The 19,522-nt window shown below is 43.3% G+C and overlaps 1 protein-coding gene across 1 annotated transcript in view; it reads left to right on the plus strand.

The window, feature by feature from the left end:
* The window catches only part of GPAM (glycerol-3-phosphate acyltransferase, mitochondrial), an 89,562-nt gene that overhangs the window by 35,495 nt on the left and 34,545 nt on the right, over positions 1 to 19,522 (plus strand). Inside the window, exons 8-13 of the mRNA XM_089653091.1 lie at positions 71 to 207; positions 6,638 to 6,737; positions 8,279 to 8,491; positions 15,698 to 15,811; positions 15,901 to 15,986; positions 19,011 to 19,120. Of these exons, the coding sequence (XP_089509217.1) occupies positions 71 to 207; positions 6,638 to 6,737; positions 8,279 to 8,491; positions 15,698 to 15,811; positions 15,901 to 15,986; positions 19,011 to 19,120 (760 nt within the window). The remainder of the gene's footprint in view (positions 1 to 70; positions 208 to 6,637; positions 6,738 to 8,278; positions 8,492 to 15,697; positions 15,812 to 15,900; positions 15,987 to 19,010; positions 19,121 to 19,522) is intronic.

The raw sequence follows: 19,522 nt of genomic DNA on the forward strand, positions 1-19,522 counted from the left end.
TACATCCCCCACGTTGTTCTCCACACCTCTCACAACCAGATGTCTCTCCCCTCTTGTCTTCACCTTGTAGACGAAGGTTCCACTTGTCTTCCTTCCTGTTCACAAATCGCACATCGACTACCTTCTCCTTACATTCGTCTTGTTCTGCCACAACATCAAAGCCCCCCATATTGCAGCGGGGAATAACCTCAACATCCCCATTTTCAGGTCTGTACCGGCTCCACCCGGGGGCCACGTCCTTAAATAATTGGCCCTTCATTTGGGTCATTGTTTGTCTGATTTCACAACTGTGTCTTTCTCTGGTCTGGTCTCTGGTCCAAATGGAAAGTAGTAATGCTGTAAGTAGTAAAGTTTAAAGTGTTCCTAAATCCAGGACCCTGGATTCACTATTCACTACAATTGTTTTAGTAAATATAAACTGCTGAATACCTTTTCTCATCAGCAGTTAGAGCAGTCTTGTGACTTCTATCATTGTCCAGCAGAGCACTGGTTAAAGCTTGTAGGAGGAATTGTCATTCTCTGACTGTCCTGTGAGGCTGCAGAACCCCTGACCCTCTGTCTGCACAGGCTGATTGGCCCTGTGCTGATCACATGCACTCTCCCAAAGAAAATAAAAAAATCTAGCAATACGCACTAAACTGAGCATGTGCAGAGTGACTCCTAGACAGGGCTGCTGTTAGAAACCACATACAGCCAACCTGACAGCCCCCTCCCCAAACATTTTACAATGCTTCAGTTATGAAGGAACACAGTGAGCGATCAGTACTGATCACTCCTTGTGTTAATTCAGGAAAGAACGGGGTGGGTAAATGTAACATATTTACCGGATCCTTCCCCCAGTCTCCATTCTGAAAGATGCTATTATGTGCTTGCAGCTGCCAGTGGAAAGGAGAGGAGGGAAGCTGGCAGCACTGCGGGGGTGCAGCAGGCACCTGTATGGCTCTCTCTGCAGCAGCTGAAAGCCAGCGGGAGGGAGATTACAAGAAGCCAGTTTTCAGCTGCTGCAGAGAGAGCCATACAGGGGATCGGTTTCAGGATTTGCCCCCCCTTGTGCCAATCACCCTACTTGCCCACATCCATTTAACCCAGCTGCCTTGGCTCCCCATGGCTGGCCTGGGCCCCGTATAGGAGGACTGGTGTTAACCCCTTATCCACGGCCCTGCTGTAGAGCCCTGTACTATCAGCAGATGGATTGGGGACAGTAGAAGAAGGGGGGGAACAAAGAATGCAGGATCAAACAGTCTTTTTAGACAGTGTGCAGTATTAACCCCTTGGGTTCCACAGTGAGTATAACAAGCATGTTTTACTGCAAATACAGACTGATTGTACTGTTGTGGGTTTGGTAACACTTTAAAAAAAAAAATGGTGAAAAAAATGTATCAAAATTTGTGAGAATTTTTTTTTTAAAACAATAACCCTATACCAAATAACTAAATCCTCAACTTAAAAAAGTAGATCATGTGATCACCGAAATAATCATCACTAGTCTGAGAAGCCTTACCTTTATCTCTTCTACTTCAGAACATCTTTCTAGAAGAGTAAAAAAAAAAAGTCATAAAAAAAGATCATAGATCAGGGCTCAGTCTAGGCCAATTACAGTGTGTTAACATCCATGTGTTTTAGGTAGGATGATATATATACATTCTTTCTGTGCAATTAGGAGGAAAGTGAAATGTTATTAGGCTTTTTTTTTTTCTTTCTTTCTTTCCAGGTCAAATGTCTTTTATTCATATAGAAGAGAATGAATCAGGAAAATACTGCTTTCTGGCCAGTAGATGGAGCTGGTGATTATAGGCAATAAAATATTACTTACTGCGATTTATCATATAATAGTGCCGCACATATATCTCTATAACCTCAGATATGAATTAAAGCACCCAAACCATGAGATTATGCAACAACGGTGAATACACTGAATACAACTTAAAAGTCCATAATGTGTGCTTGATCAGTGCCTTTATAATTTGTTCACAAAACAGGTGCTCTTTATTGCTTCTATCTGCATATTTTCCTATAGGTGCTCCTCCACCAGAGACATACATATATCTACTCTCACCTCCTTTTATGACCCAAATTGCATAGGTCAAATACCGCCTTTCCCTTTTTAACCCGGGCAGGTATACTGCATAGATGACTCCACTTTCCTCCTCACTCTGCTGAAAACTGTCCCGTCTCCTCTTTATCCCACAAATCCTCCGCATATGTAAACAGAAATGCTTGCCATAGTGTAGCATATAACAGGGGCGGACTGACTACTCATGGGGCTCCCGGGCAATAAGGGATCATGGGGCCCCTGTGTCCTTGCCCAAACTCAAAAAAGCCTATGAAAAAGGTACCAGGGGCATCTCATGGGGCCCCTACTGACCCCGGGCCCTCGGGCAGTGCCTGAGTTTCCAAATGGTCAGTCCGCCCCTGGTATATAAATATAGCTTGATTTATTAAGAGAACAAAGTCCACTCACATTTAAAAGTGTCCTGCTGGGACAACACAGTAAAAAAAAAACCTTGCTAAAATCTATTTTCAATGTGTTCAGGAATTTCCAAGATGGTGGCTCGTAAACCTCCGGTTTAGCGGCTTGACGTCATTGGCTCCCACCCTACGCGTTACGTCACATCACGTGACTTCCTCGGGAGTTCACTGTGATGATCAGCTCCATCAGGTCGTCATGTTGTATCTTCCTGAACCCCTTCCCTTTTAATTTTTTATTTTTTTTGTTGAATGGATGGTTAACAATCGACCCGGAGAGTAAATGGTCTAATAACATTTGATTTTGCCCCTGTTCACAGAGTGAATATACAGACAATTTCTCAAAATGAATAGCTCTGAAAGTATTTTAGAAATTTGCCCTGGGTGTCAGTTTCTGTGTGTTTTAATGTAGGATTGAAAAAAAAAAAAAAGTTTTGTAGTTGGAATCAGAGCCAGTGTTTGTTTTTAGGTAGAATAAAAAAATGCAAACCGCAAATAATGTATACGTGTGTGGGATCCTCATGCGACACAGGAGAAGGAAAACGTGTTTTGGGTTGTCTTTTGGTGGTGGGTCATAGTAATGGCAAGAAATATACAGCTACATTTTATTTTTTAGCTGTATTCCTTTGATAATAAAAGATGTCTTTCCATTTACCACCAAATGAAGACCCAAATTTTTTCTTGAACAAATGCGGTATAATTCACCTGGATACACTAGTTATACAACTACACAAGTTACGGTGATATGTACAGTTTTGGAATACTTGTCAAAGTTGCAAAGCTGCATTTCGGCATTAGGATTTGTTTGACCATCATCGGGGGGTTATACTGATTAAATGGAGTTCCGCTTTAAATACTGTTTATTAGTTATTTGATTGTCCACTGAGCCTGCAAGGCTCCTGTGCATATCACTGAACAAGCTCACATTGGGACTACAAGTCCAAGCGCCCTACCAGTCACGGTGGTGGGCGGAGACTGCAGCTGAGTCTAGAACCCAGATACTTCTGTTTCCTGCATATTTATAAGAGAGGTTGACAACACTGCTGATGATGGAAAGGCAGCGTTGTCACCCTCTTACAGGAAGTGGCTGGGGGTTAAAGTTGAATTCAACAAATTCAACAACTTTGTGAAAATTCCTGCCTTCTACATTTTGGTCTTATTTCTATTATTTATATCCAACAGGCTTATGGGTCTGCCGAAAGATACACGCGAGTCTCTGAGAGAGCAGAGAACAGCTGATTGGCACCCCTTTCCTCTGCTACCCATTTACAGAAGCCTTTGTATTTTGTGAATGAGCTCACGCAATACAAAGGCTTCTGTGACTGGACAGAAGTAGGGGAGGGACACCTAGTAGATGCAACTTAAACTTGAAGGGGCTGACACCAGAGTCCAGCATAGGAGCTCCAAGAAGTTATGATGCTGGAGCACAATAAACCTGTCCGATATAAATAAGAGAGATAAGCCCAGGATGTGGAAGGACATTCACATTTTTCACAAGTTGCTGGATTCCTGGAATTCAGCTTTAAGTTTAAGAGCTAGTCTACTAGGTACAGGAAAGCCTCTTGGGGCCTTGAGATTGGTTACTAGACCCCAGCACTGTCTCACATTGGAGGAAGTCTCCTTCACCACTTCCCATCTGGCCCTTGTAAATAAACAGCCGGACGGGAGCAGTGCAGGAGTGGGTGGCCATTTATAAACGGCCCCTGCATTCACTGCCTGTGCACGCTCCCTGGGAGTGCGCGGCACTGCGATCCGGTGCCCGCTGTGTCCTCAGGACACAGTGGAACACCAATCGCTATATGGGACCTCTGTGTGAGGTCCCAATGATGTGATCACTGATTTGCCAATCAGTGATCACATGAAAAGTAGTAAGCAAGATGTCACTTCCTGACATCATTGCTTACTATGTGTGAAATCTGTGAATGATCACAGAGGTCACATGGTACAAGGTTATTCTTAACAGCCTTGTACCATGTGACAAGCTGTGACCAATCACAGCTCTCACAGTATTTCTCAATGGGTGCAAGAATGCAGCCAGAGAGATGGAGAAATGATTGCTTTTACAGTCTTTATGGGTGTAAAAGCAATCAGTGTTTAAAAAAATAAAATAAAAAAATCATCACCCCCCCTCACAAGTAGTGGTGACACTGTACTGCTAGGGTGACAGTATGTTAAAAAAAAAAATATAAACAAAATGAAAATGTAAAAAAAATTTAGAAAAATTTGTATTTTTTGGTTATAAACTAATTTTGAGTTTTGTTTTGTTTTTTTTTACTAGAAAGATAGCTGAATACATTTTGGCCAGTATTTATGAAGAAATATTATTTATTTGCAAAATTATATAAGAAAAACACTTTTTTTCAAAATGTTTTGATGTTTTCATTTATATAGCAAAAAAATAAAAATCCCAGTGGTAAATAAATACCACCAAAATAAAGTTTTATTTGGTCTCAAAAAAATGCTAAAAAATTCATATGGGCACAGCGTTGCATGACTGCGCAATTGTTATTCAAAGTGTGATAGCACTGAAAGCTGAAATTGGCCTGGACAGGAAGGAGGTGAAAGTGTCCGGACTGGAAGTGGTTAACCCCTTCTCTATCAAGGTATGTTTAAAAACGGCATGGTAGACAAGTGGGTAAATCAAGCTTGCTGCTGCAGCTGTGAGCTTGGTACCGGCTGGTCACTTTTATGGGATTCTCAAAGTGTCCTCAATGTCTTCATAAATAGGACTTGTCACCTTCTCATGCTGTCACATAGCCCCCGTGAGATATTTATTATTTTATTTATTACAGGTATTTAAATAGTGCCGTTAGTTTACACAGTGCTTTACATACATATATTGTACATTAACATCAGTCCCTAACCCTCAAGGGGTGTACAATCTAAGGTCCCTAACTTACATTCATACATACACATACTAGGGCCAATTTAGACAGGAGCCAATTAACCTACCAGCATGTCTTTGGAGTGTGGGAGGAAACCGGAGTACTTGGAGGAAAAGACACAGGGAGAACATACAATTCCAGGCAGGTAGTGCCATGGTTGGGATTTGAACCAACAACCCTAGTGCTGCTAGGTAGAAGTGCTAACCACTTCGCCACTGTGCTAACCATAGTGATAGCAATAAAGTGTTACTAAACCCACAACAGTAAAATCAGTCTGTATATGCAGAAAAGTATGCTTGTTATACTCACTGTGGACATAAGGGGTTAATCCTCTGCATTGTGTAAAAAGGATGTTTGATTCTGTCTTCTGTGATCCTCCCCTTCTTCCACTGACTCATCTCCTGATGGAACAGAGTCTTCGGGGCAAGCTGCAAATGCTCAGTTTGGTGTGTATTGCTAGAGTTTTTTTTCATTTGGGAGAGTGCATGTGAGCAGCACAGGGCCAATCAGCACTGTCCAGACAGAGGATAAGGAGTCCTGCAGCCTCAAAGGACAGAGAAAGGAGAATGAAAACTCCTCCTACAAGCTTTAACCAGTGCTCGGCTGGACACTGATAGGAGTCACAAGACTGCTAAGTACTGCTGATTAAAAAAAAAATTATTTAGTAGTTTATATTTACTAAAATAATTGCGTTTCCATGTTGTGTGTAATGTGGGAGATCAGATAAAGCGAATGCAGGATCCGGGGTTTAGTAACACTTTTTTTTAAAATAAAGTGTACAGAAAAAAAAAATATATATATCTATCTCATATATATATATATATATATATATATATATATCTCAAATACATCTTTTTTAAAACACCTCCATCACCCCTGAACACACCAAAAATAAAAAGTGCAGCAGTGGGTGAGCACGTTTGTAAACACCAACTGCGCCACGTGTGTGTGATATTGTGAATGTCGGCGTGAGAGCAAAAATTCTGGGGCCATAATTTTTGGTTAATTCTGAACTGATAACCAGTAAAGGCTGTTGAAGCGTCACCCATGGAGACTTTTGGGTTCTCTAGTTATTTGCAATTCCATGGTTGCACTCTCCTAAAAAAAAAAAAAAAGGATTGATAAATTAACAAATATCATGCAGCATAAAAAATCTGGTGATGGGGTTGCAGTAATTTGTTTAAGCATTTGATAAAAAAAACAATGTATATTTGTGTTGGTTTGTGAGAATATGAAATGTATGCTTTTGTAAACGTGGGGTAAATTGCTGCTTTCTCATTGGACAGTACTTTGATTCGCTTGCTGGGCGGTTTCTTTATTCGGCGAAAACTTGATGAAACTTCAGATGGCAAAAAGGACATACTGTACAGATCCTTACTACATGGGGTAGGTCCAAAAGTAATCTTACCTTCAGGATAACATTGTCCACCTTCTCAATGGCCGTTTTTTGTAGTTGAATATTTTTTGAATGTTGAAGAATAGCATTGTCCACCTTCTTATTGGCCATGCTGAATATTTTTAGAATGTTTCATAAAAAGGTTTGTCTTCTTAGTGGCCACATGTTGCATGTTTTTGAAAGTTTGGAAACAAGATTGTCTGCCTTCTTATTAGCTGTGTCTTGTAGTTGGTTGTTTGGGTAGAACATTGTCTTCTCATTGACCATGTCTTGTAGTTGAATGTTTTTGGAATGTTTGGGAATATCTTTGTCCATCTACTTATTGGCCATGCCTTGTAGGTCAGTGTTTTTGGAATGTTTGGAAATAACATAACATTCTCATTGACCATGTCTTGTAGTTGAATGTTTTAGGAAGTTTGGGAATACCATTGTCTGCCTAGCTGTGATTTGTAGTTGAATGTTTGGGTGTAACTCTGTCTTTTTGCCCGTGTCTCGTAGTTTAATGTTTTTGGAATGTTTGGGAATATCATTGTCTTCTTATTGGCCGTGTCTTGTAGTTGAATGTTTTTGGAATGGTTAGGAATATCATGGTGGTCTTGTTGTCCATGTCTTGTAGTTGAATGTTTTTGGAATATTTGAGGTAGCATCGTCCATCTACTTGTTAGCCATGCCTTGTAGTTGAATGTTTTGTAAGTTTGGGAATAAGATTGTCTTCTTATTGACCATATCTTGTAGCTAAATGTTTGGGTATAACGTCGTCTTCTTATTGGCTGTGTCTTGAGTTGAATGATTTTGGAATGTTTGGGTATAGCATTGTCTTCTTTTTGATTAGATGTGCCTTATAGTTGAGTGGGTATAACATTCTCTGTCTTCTCACTGCCCATGTCTTGTTGTTGAATGTGTTTTTGGAATATTTGGGAATAGCATTGGCCATCTACTTATTGCTCATGCCTTGTAGTTGAATATTTTGGAAGCTTGGGAATAAGATTGTCTTCTTGTTGGCCATATCTTGTAGCTGAATGTTTGTTTGGGTATACCATTGTCTACTTGTTGGCCATATCATGTAGCTGAATGTTTGGGTATACCATTGTCTTCTTGTTGGCCATATCTTGTAGCTGAATGTTTGGGTATACCATTGTCTTCTTGTTGGCCATATCTTGTAGCTGAATGTTTTGGGTATACCATTGCCTTCTTGGCCATATCTTGTAGCTGAATGTTTTGGGTATACCATTGCCTTCTTGTTGGCCATATCTTGTAGCTGAATGTTTTGGGTATACCATTGTCTTCTTGTTGGCCATATCATGTAGCTGAATGTTTGGATATGCCATTGTCTTCTCATTGGCCTCGTCTTGTAGTTGAATATTTTGGAAGTTTGGGAATAACATTGTCTTGTCATTGGCCGTGTCTTGTAGTTGAATGTTTTTGGAATGTCTGGGAATAACATTTCCCTCCTTGTTAGCTGCACCTTGTAGTTGAATGTGTTATGTTTGGCAGTAATGTTGTCCATCTTCTCATTGGCCCTTTTTTCCAGTACATCGGGCAGCTCCTTTGCAAACATCAGTTCTTGGAGATCTTTCTGGAAGGGACACGCTCTCGTAGCGGCAAGACCTCCTGTGGCAGAGCCGGCATCCTGTCTGTCATCGTGGACACGCTGTGCGACAGCTCTGTCCCTGATGTACTTGTTATACCTGTGGGGATATCTTATGACCGCATCATTGAGGGACATTATAATGGAGAGCAGCTGGTGAGTGTGCAGTTTTATTTTGATTTAGTTTTCCTTAGTGCCCATCCTCAATTACCTATCATGTTTTTGAACCTGTAAGGTTACCATGCATAGTTTTGTTTTCTAAGGTAATGATTTGCTTTCCTTACCCCTTCCTTTGAGTGGTTACTTTGTCACCATATCTAATTTTTTTTATACGATATACCAGTTTCTATGGTGCTCTTGTGGTTACAGAATAAGATGGTCACTAGAATTACCCTAACTGTAATTGCCAGACTTGCACAGTGCAGCTTGTACGGCAAAATGAAACAAAAAGCGCACCAACCTTGCGCATTACCTCAGTAAACCATAATTTTATTAAATTTAGAATAATACAAACAACGAAGTAAACGAGTGCAGGAGAGGTCGTCTCTGGTTCTACTGACAGTGCAGCTTGTGCCAAGCCATGGTATTGAAGCAGTGCATGCAGAAAAGCTCAGTGAGACAACCAAAATTACCAGAATCCATCTCTTAGAGCAATTACTAAAAAAAAGTAACTGTCCAATGAATTACAATTTTTTTTTTGGGGGGGGGGGGGGTTGGCAACCACATATTACAGTTTTTGGCTGCTTTAACCCCCTCTGTTTCACTCTCAGGCAAGGTTCCCCACTGCAGAGAGAACATTAACCTGTATTCCATTTTAGAACTGGCAGTGTGCACTCCTAGTCCGGAGCTTGCACCGTCATTGACTCCTGATAAGGGCCAATCCATGTGGTTTCTGACTATGCAATCACCACAACCAATCATGACCTATTGAGGTTTTTTTTGCCAACAGCCCTGCCATTTTTTTTTTAAGTAAATTTGTAGTATTCTTCATGCAAACAAGAAAATTTATACTGCAGGCAAAGAACATGTTACAGTTAACTCGTATCCAGTTAATGCAGTAGTTCCATAGAATAAAGTATTAAACATGGTATATACAGTTGTGACCAAAATTATTCAACCCCCACTGAAATTGAGTGTTTTGGCCAGTTTGACATTGCTTTTGATCATTCAGTCATCTTGCTTACATTTACATTAAAGAGGCACTTGTAGGTCAGACAAATATAACATAACAGTTATAATGAAATAACCACAAATGTCTTTTCTGTGCTCACAGCATTATCAGTTTTATTCAACCCCCAAGTGACATTCAATCTTAGTACTTAGTACAGCATCCTTTTACAGTTATAACAGCTTTTAAACGTGAAGCATAGCTTGACACAAGTGTCTTGCAGCGATCTACGGGTATCTTCGCCCATTCTTCATGGGCAAAGGCCTCCAGTTCAGTCACATTCTTAGGCTTGCGCACTGCAACTGCTTTCTTTAAGTCCCACCAGAGGTTCTCAATCGGATTTAAGTCTGGTGACTGCGATGGCCACTCCAAAATGTTCCAGCCTTTCCTCTGCAACCATGCTCTAGTGGACTTGGAGGTATGCTTGGGATCATTGTCCTGTTGAAAGGTCCAACGTCTCCCAAGCCTCAGGTGTGTGACGGACTGCATCACGTTTCCATCCAATATCTCCTGGTACTGAAGAGAATTCATGGTACCTTGCACACGCTGAAGCTTCCCTGTACCTGCAGAAGCAAAACAGCCCCAAAGCATGATTGACCCTCCACCATGCTTCACAGTAGGCAAGGTGTTCTTTTCATCATAGGCCTTGTTCTTCCTCCTCCAAACATAGCGTTGATCCATGGGCCCAAACAGTTCTAATTTTGTTTCATCAGTCCACAGAACACTATCCCACAACTTTTGTGGTTTGTCCACATGGCTTTTGGCATACTGCAGTCGACTCTTCTTATTCTTTGGAGACAGCAAGGGGGTACGCCTGGGAGTTCTGGCACGGAGGCCTTCATTACGCAGTGTGCGTCTTATTGTCTGGGCTGAAACTTCTGTACCCACATCTGACAAATCTTTTCTCAGTTCCTCAGCAGTCACACGGGGACTTCTCTCCACTCTACGCTTCAGGTAGCGCACAGCAGTCGAAGTCAGCATCTTCTTTCTGCCACGACCAGGTAGCGTTTCAACAGTGCCCTTTGCCTTGAATTTGCGAATGATGCTTCCTAAGGTGTCTCTTGGTATGTTTAACATCTTTGCAATCTTCTTATAGCCATTGCCCTTCCTGTGAAGAGAAATCACCTCTTCTCTTGTCTTCCTGGACCATTCTCTTGCCTTCACCATGTTTGTAACCACACCAGTAAATGTCTAGAAGGAGCTGAGTATCACAGTCATTTTAAAGCTGCCTAATTGGTGCTTATTATGCTTGATTGCTGCTCGGTGACATCCACAGGTGTTTTCAATACCTGATGGAAAGCACCTGTATGAACCTCTGTTCTTCAGAGTGGTAGTCTTTAAGGGGTTGAATAATTGTGGCAATGAAGAAACCACATAAGAACCATTTACTACTGTATTACATAAACAATTGATGTCATTTTAGTTGCATTTGGGTAGTTACAACGTCCTTGTAGGATTTGATTCTGAATACAATTCCAAATGTACACTATAGTCCCTAAACCCCTTTACAGCATTGGGGGTTGAATAATTTTGGTCACAACTGTATACTCAATAATCATTTCAGCATTAGGGTCTAATAGCTGTTTATAGACCAAATACCATCTAGTCCAGGGGCCTCCAAACTAGAGAAATTAGTGCCCCATCGTTGGTGTAAGTGAGAGGATTAATGCTCCAGTATTGGTGTCAGTGGGGGGAGTAATGCTCCATCATTGGTGTCAGTGGGAGAAGTAGTGCCACATCATTGGTGTCAGTGGGCAAAGTAGTGCCACATCATTGGTGTCAGTGGGAGGAATAGTGCTTAATCATTTGTGTCAGTGGAAGGAATAGTGTCTAATCATTGGTGTCAGTGGGAGGAATAGTGCCCCATCATTGGTGTCAGTGGGAGGAATCGTGTCCCAGGTAGGCATAGTGTCCCATTATTGGTGTCTAGGAGGAATAGGGGCCCATCATTGGTGTCAATAAGAGGAATAATGTCCTATCGTTGGTGTCAGTGGGAGGTGTAGTTCCCCATCATTGGTGTCAGTGGGAGGTGTAGTGCCCCATCATTGGTGTCAGTGGAAGGAATAGTGCCTAATCATTGGTGGCAGTGGAAGGAATAGTGCCTAATCATTGGTGGCAGTGGGAGGAATAGTGGCCCATCATTGGTGTCAGTGGCAGGAATAGTGCACAATCATCGGTGTCAGTGAGAGGAATAGTGGCCCATCATTGGTATCAGTGGAAGGAATAGTGTCCCATCATTGGTGTCAGTGGCAGGAATAGTGTCCCATCATTGGTGTCAGTGGCAGGAATAGTGCACAATCATCGGTGTCAGTGGGAGGAATAGTGGCCCATCATTGGTGTCAGTAGGAGGAATGGTAACTCTGGTGTCAGTGAAAGGAATATTGCTTTGCATCAGTGGAAAGAACCATGCCCCAAAGGCCACATACAGGCAAGGAAAGGGCCACAGTTTGGAGACCACTAATCCAGACTATCACTCCTATACAGTCATAGATGATTTAACAGGTTAATCAAGTGGTAACGTGGATTGTGATTCCAGCCAGGGATACCAAAATTCTCAAGCCTTATATGTTAAGCTGGCTGAGCCACTGAGCTAGGGTGGTGCAATATTGGGATTTCCATTGAACAGCGATAGCCTTTTTGGCATAAATAAGTAATAGTCGTAATAAAGGTTTTGTGCAGTTAGGTAGATCAGAGTCCTCTAAATACCCCAACAAACATCTACAGGGGTTACATATGTTGGGTATTTGAAGGATGGAGCTCATAAAGTCTGTTACTCCAGACCAAAGGATATGTATAACCAGGCACTCGCAGGCCATTTGGTAAAATGTGCCATTGTCAGAAGGGCATTTAGGGCAAGAAAGTAATTTACCCATTTTGAGTAGGATATATAGAGTATAATATGTACAATGTAGGAGTGTGCCACCTTTAGCTGTCATTGTACTGCCTTCCCTGTGCATAGAGAGAGGGAGAGGCACAGTACCATCTGCAGGATGAAAAGATACTTTAGTATTTCACCATATATACCCTTAAAAAAAAATATAAATAAAAAGTAAAAGAAAATGAGGGAAACGAATGCATCCTTTTTACTTACCTTACCTGCCCTCCCTCACTGTAATTAGCGATGTAGATGACCTGCAGATGTGATGCAACTGGCTGCTAGACCTGGTCACTGACACTGGTCTCCTTCGTTCTTTGGGGAAGGGTAGCTGGCCACGATGGAGGAGAGAGCAGCAGGGGGGTGCTGGTAGTGTGGTTGTATAAGGGGTCCGGTCAGGAGGGGAATTGCAGAGACCCTGTCACTTTGTTCTGCAAGGATGAGGTGACAGCGTCCCTTTGAGGATGGGGCTTCTTCCCGTTATGGGCATTATCAATGTTATTGCAATATGTAGATGAGGACACTTTTCCAATAAGTAGATGGAAGGGCTGCTTTACTCACCTGCCCAACGGGTCCAGAGTTGCTCTGCTGTGATCCACTTATACGGTGCAGCAGCCTGGGTCTCGCACCATCTTTGGTCCACTGCAGTCATTAGAAAGAAGAAGAATATCTCTTCTGGGTTAAGGCAGCCAGCCTCTGATGATGACCACTGCCCACCGATGATGACCACTGCCCACCGATGATGACCACTGCCCACCGATGATGACCACTGCACACCAGCAGCTGCTGTTCTCTACTCCTGCAGCCTCCAGCGACGGGCAGAGGGTGGGGACTGGACTAAAAAAAAAAACGGGGGGAAAATTCATAGTATGCAAGGAAGTGGCCATGCAGTTGCAGATGATAGGGAAAGGGGTGGGGGGGGAGGTGAAGGTCCGTCCACTTCAATTCAACTTCAAAAAGTTCAGTTTTCTCCATAGTATATTTTACAAAAAAAAGGGATAAAATAGCAAATACAGGACAAAAAAGGGATTTACAGTACACAAACGACACGAAGTGCGGCTGCAACTGCTGTCACTTTTGAATTTTGCGGGGCTCCGCCTACATAGCCGCATCATTCATTCACAGAGATCTTTGAACGAATGAACTACCGGTCCCGTCTGCCGCCAACGGTAGTTCTCCATGGAACACCAGTGCGGTCAAGTCCAGTGACACTTCTTCTAGTACTGCAATTGGAAGCCCATATCTTGGTACAGATGTAGAGCTGGTCTAAGAGTTTGAAAAAGCCAGGCATTGTACCAACAATCCACTCATCATTGGTTCAATGCATTGCAGCCTCTGTGCAAAAAATATAATCAATCCACATTTAATTCTGAAAAAATATGTGCATTTATTATTTTTGTTAAAGATGGACTTGGCTTTTAATCGTCTCCAGAAGTCCCAGCTGTTGCTTACAGCTACCCAGAGAAAGCAAACTGCAGGATGCAGCTGTATCCAGGCATACGTACATAAAGTCACACACAGGCATGCAACTATGGACATTCTGCTTCATGGGTTCTATGCCTGTACTCTGCTATATTAAAGTATCCAGGGCCTCTGTTAAAAATCATGGGGCCCTGTACAGTCTACCTGACAAGACCCCTTGAACACACAGAGGACAATAACAAGGAAGCACGCCATGGTGAACTGTGGGTGTGACCAAATTCTGCTACCAGTGGAAGGGGCTTAAAAATAATAAGCCTACATGCAAAGTGCAAATGCCAGGAATAGGTATCAGAGTGCAGGGGTCAGGAGTATGTGTCGTACAGCATGCCAGTGCCAGCAGTATGTGTCATACAGAGTGCTGGTGGCAGGAGCATGTGGTGTACAGAGTGCAGGGGTAAGGAGTGACTGCCAGGAGCATGTGGCGTACAGAGTGCAGGGGTAAGGAGTGACTGCTAGGAGCATGTGGCGTACAGAGTGCAGGGGTAAGGAGTGACTGCCAGGAGCCTGTGGCGTACAGAGTGCAGGGGTAAGGCGTGAGTACTAGGAGCATGTGGCGTACAGAGTGCAGGGGTAAGGAGTGACTGCCAGGAGCATGTGGCGTACAGAGTGCAGGGGTAAGGAGTGACTGCCAGGAGCATGTGGTTTACAGAGTGCAGGGGTAAGGAGTGACTGCTAGGAGCATGTGGCGTACAGAGTACAGGGGTAAGGAGTGACTACTAGGAGCATGTGGCGTACAGAGTGCAGGGGTAAGGAGTGACTGCCAGGAGCATGTGGCGTACAGAGTGCAGGGGTAAGGAGTGACTGCTAGGAGCATGTGGCGTACAGAGTGCAGGGGTAAGGAGTGACTGCCAGGAGCCTGTGGCGTACAGAGTGCAGGGGTAAGGCGTGAGTACTAGGAGCATGTGGCGTACAGAGTGCAGGGGTAAGGAGTGACTGCCAGGAGCATGTGGCGTACAGAGTGCAGGGGTAAGGAGTGACTGCCAGGAGCATGTGGTTTACAGAGTGCAGGGGTAAGGAGTGACTGCTAGGAGCATGTGGCGTACAGAGTACAGGGGTAAGGAGTGACTACTAGGAGCATGTGGCGTACAGAGTGCAGGGGTAAGGAGTGACTGGCAGGAGCATGTGGCGTGCAGGGGTAAGGAGTGAGTGCTAGGAGCATGTGGCGTACAGAGTGCAGGGGTAAGGAGTGACTGGTAGGAGCATGTGGCGTACAGAGTGCAGGGGTAAGAAGTGACTGCCAGGAGCATGTGGTTTACAGAGTGCAGGGGTAAGGAGTGACTGGTAGGAGCATGTGGCGTACAGAGTGCAGGGGTAAGGAGTGACTGCCAGGAGCATGTGGCGTACAGAGTGCAGGGATAAGGAGTGAGTGCCAGGAGCCTGTGGCGTACAGAGTGCAGGGGTAAGGAGTGAGTGCCAGGAGCCTGTGGCGTACAGAGTGCAGGGGTAAGGAGTGACTCCCAGGAGCCTAGTCACTTATGATTGCTCCATCTCCTTCTGGAAGCACAAAAAAGTGCCCTCTCTGCCTCAGGCCCTTTTGCTGAACTAATGGAGCCCAGGAGACCTTAATATAAGTGCTGAGAGTCACAGACCATGTTATACTCCACGTGCACCCCATGGAAAATAAAAATTCCCCTCTTTCCCCCTAGGCCCCCCTACAGGACTAATAGTACAGGAGGGGCGGCTCTCACCCCCTTATCAGCAGCCCAGCAAGTACCAGTTTATTCTCATGTACAGCTGCACCCCATGGTTGCTTTCTGTGGGTAGCTGTAAGAAGCAGGCGGGGCTTCTGGAGACGATTTAACACGAGCCCTAAATAATTTATTTGTCATCATTTCAGGGAAAGCCCAAGAAAGACGAGAGTCTGTGGAGTGTGGCCAGAGGGGTGTTCAGAATGCTGCGCAAAAACTATGGCTGCGTACGAGTGGACTTTGCCCAACCATTCTCTCTGAAGGTGAGTGACCTCCATTGAGTGTCCCCATGCCCTGATTTGTTCCAGTACAGTTTGTATTATGTGATGTGATATTTTCTCTGTGATTTCAGGAATATCTGGAAAACCAGAGACAGAAGCCATCACCCGCACCTCTTCGCTTAGACCAAGCTCTGCTGCCCGCCATCCTCTCATCCAGGTACAACTCCAAGGGAGAATCCCAGCAGTATCTCTGTTCATTATTATCCCAGATGTGTGTTACTTCAAGGGCAACACCATATACTCCGATGTCACAATGTACATTAAAAACTGCAGCAGCTCAGGTAGAGCCCGCCTCATTTTCTAGCTGGAGAACGTCCAGCATCATCTAGCGCTTTCCTGTCCAGCCTAACTGTCCCTGGCCCACGCCATTCATTCATAGGGTTAATTTCTTGCAATCGTAGAGGCTCAGCATCACATGTAGGCTTTACATAGGGTGGTCTGCATGCAAATACTAGTCTACCTAGGAACACCCACTCCTCCAGACTGACATCCAGCCATCAAGGCATTTTGACAATTTCATTATTCCTCCCAAGAGCCAGCCCACAGGCCCATCAGAGGAGTACTGAGGCAGGGGGCTTTGATGTTTTCATTAAGCTATGTACAGCATCCTGCCAGCCGTTCCACCAGCCATGATCTGCCTGCATTGCGTACAGAGGCACAGAGACCGATGAGTCTAAAATAAGATATGTAATGAAAACAGGTTTTATTTACAAATTTCAAGAGCTTGTTGAGGAATGGAGGATCAGGAAAGGCAAAATATTTCTATCATAAAATATACTATCAAAACAAACGTCACCTTTAATTAATTTTTTGTAATATATATATATATATATATATATATATATATATATATATATATATATGTATATACGCACACACAGTGCATCCAGAAAGTATTCACAGAGCCTAACTTTTGCCACGTTTTGTTATGTTACAGCGTTATTACAAAATCGATTAAATTCATATTTTTCCTCAACATTCTACTAACAATACCCCATACTGACAATGTGAAAGAAGTTCGTTTTGAAATCTTTGCAATTTATTAAAAATAATAAAAGGGAAAAAAACCCATGTACATAAGTGTTCCCTGCCATTGCTCAATACTTTGTTGAAGCCCCTTTAGCACCAATTCCAGCCTCAAGTCGTTTTGAGTATGATGCTACAAGCTTGGCACACCTGTTTTTGGGCAATTTCTCCCATTCTACTTTGCAGTACCTCTCAAGCTCCATCAGGTTGGATGGGGAGAGTCTGTGCACAGCCATTTTCAGATCTCTCCAGAAATGTTCACTTTGGTTCAAGTCCGGGCTCTGGCTGGGCCACTTCAGGACATTCACAGAGGTGGCCCGTAGCCACTCCTTTGTTATGTGGGCCGTGTGCTTAGGGTCGTTGTCCTGTTAAAAGATGAACCGTCGCCCCAGTCTAAGGTCCAGAGCGCTCTGGAACAGGTTTTCATCAAGGATGTCTCTGTACATTGCTTTGTTCATCTTTCCTTCGATCCTGACTAGTCTCCCAGTTCCTACCGCTGAAAAACATTCACACAGCATGATGCTACCACCACCATGCTTCACTGGTGGTGCTTGACTGATGGTATTGGCCAGGTGGTGAGTGGTTCCTGATTTCCTCCAGACATGACGCTTGTCATTCAGGCCAAAGAGTTCAGTCTTTGTTTCATCAGCCCAGAGAGTTTTGTTTCTCATGGTCTGACAGTCCCTCAGGTGCCTTTTACCTTTTACTGAGGAGTGGCTTCCGGCTGGCCACTCTACCATACAGGCCTGATTGATGGAGTGCTGCAGAGATGGTTGTCCTTCTGAAAGGTTCTCCTCTCTCCACAGAGAAATGCTGGAGCTCTTTCAGAGTGACCCTTGGGTGCTTGGTTACTACCTCCCTGGCTAAGGCCCTTCTCACTCGATCACTCATTTTGGTCAGGCGGCCCACTCTAGGAAGATTCCTGGTGGTTCCAAACTTCTTCCATTTACGGATGATGGAGGCCACTGTACTCCTTGGGACCTTCAATGCTGCAGAAATTTTTCTGTACCCTTCCTCAGATCTGTACCTTGATTCAATCCGGTCTCGGAGGTCTACGGGCAATTCCTTGGACTTCATGGCTTCATTTGCCTCCACCATGTGTTATAGATGACATTGTGTGCTTTGGATCATGAGCTGTACCAAGCCTTCACCACACTTTTTTCTTCCTGTCATTCTGATATAGATTAATCTTAGTTTCATTCGTCCAAAGAATGCTTTTCCGGAACTGGTCTGGCATTTTTAGATGTTTTTTTGGCAAAGTCTAATCTGGCTTTTCTATTCTTCAGGTTTATGAATGGTTTACACCTTGTGGTGAACCCCCTGTATTTGCACTTGTGAAGTCCTCTCTTGATTGTAGACTTTGACAATGATAGGCCCACCTCCTGGAGTGTCCTTCACTTGTCTGGATGTTGTGAATGAGTTTTTCTTTAGCATAGAGAGGATACTGCGATCATCCACCACTGTTGTCTTCCATGGACGTCCATGCCATTTTATGTTGCTGAGCTCACAAGTGCGTTCTTCTTTCCCCAGAATGTACCAAACTGTTGATTTGGCCACTCCTAATGTTGCTGCTATCTCTCTGATGGATTTGTTTGGTTTTTGAAGCCTTACAATGGCCTGTTTCACTTGCATGGACAGCTCCTTTGAACGTATGATGTGGGTTCACAGCGATAGATTCCAAATGCAAATACCACACTCAGAATCATCTCCAGACCTTTTACCTGCTTAACTGATGAATAAATAACGGAGTAGCCCACACCTGGCCAGGAAATGGCTTTTGATTCAAATGTCCAATTATTTTTGGTCCCTTGAAAAAGGCGAGATGGCTACTGTTAAGAGCTGCTATCCCTAAACCCTTCCTCCAATTTGGATGTACATACCCTCAAATTAAACCTGAGAGTGTGCACTTTCAGCCCATATCCATTATATAACTATAGCTTGAATATGTTTTGGTAAATACCTGAAAAAAACTAAAATTGTGCCTGTGTCCAAATATATATGGACCTAACTGTATGCATGTATGTATATATATGTGTGTGTGTGTGTGTGTGTGTGTGTATATATTATGTATGTATGAATGTGTGTGTTTATGTATATATATATATATTTGTGTGTATTTTAGTTTTCTTATTTCACACACTTTCTCCTTACTTAGAGCCACAGATGCCGTGACCGAGAGCGTTCTAATTTCTAATCCTGACCTGAAATTGGACGGCCCATTCAGGAGGCAGATAATCTCCAGTCTGGCCAATCATGTCTTGTTCAGTAAGTATAGTTAAACTGTAATAATAATTTCAGCCCTTACACTTACAGTACAGGAATCAGACTGAAAAAAAAACTGGGAAAACAACCGTATTTATTTACCTTAATTGGTGTTCATGTGACTGCTCCAGTCCCCTCTTTCCCCCTAGCTATGAGGGTGGCAGAGGGAGACTAATAGACACTTAGTGGATTCCATCAATGTCATAGATTCAAGAAGCCACCTGTCTCCTATTAGAGGTAATAGCCTTCACTTTTTGTGAAAACACAACAGGGAGTGAAAGGAAATCTCTCCAAAGTGAGGATATATCCCCTCATAGACCATTGTCACTGGAACAGGTGTCCCCATTGGAAGATTTCCTCTCTATTACTGTTCTGGTGACAACTCGAGATTTTGGGTTTCTCATT

The sequence above is a fragment of the Staurois parvus genome, unplaced genomic scaffold (assembly GCF_062004578.1).
Source record: "Staurois parvus isolate SC_StPar_1 unplaced genomic scaffold, SC_StPar_1.0 ptg000697l, whole genome shotgun sequence".
Classification (NCBI taxonomy): domain Eukaryota; kingdom Metazoa; phylum Chordata; class Amphibia; order Anura; family Ranidae; genus Staurois; species Staurois parvus.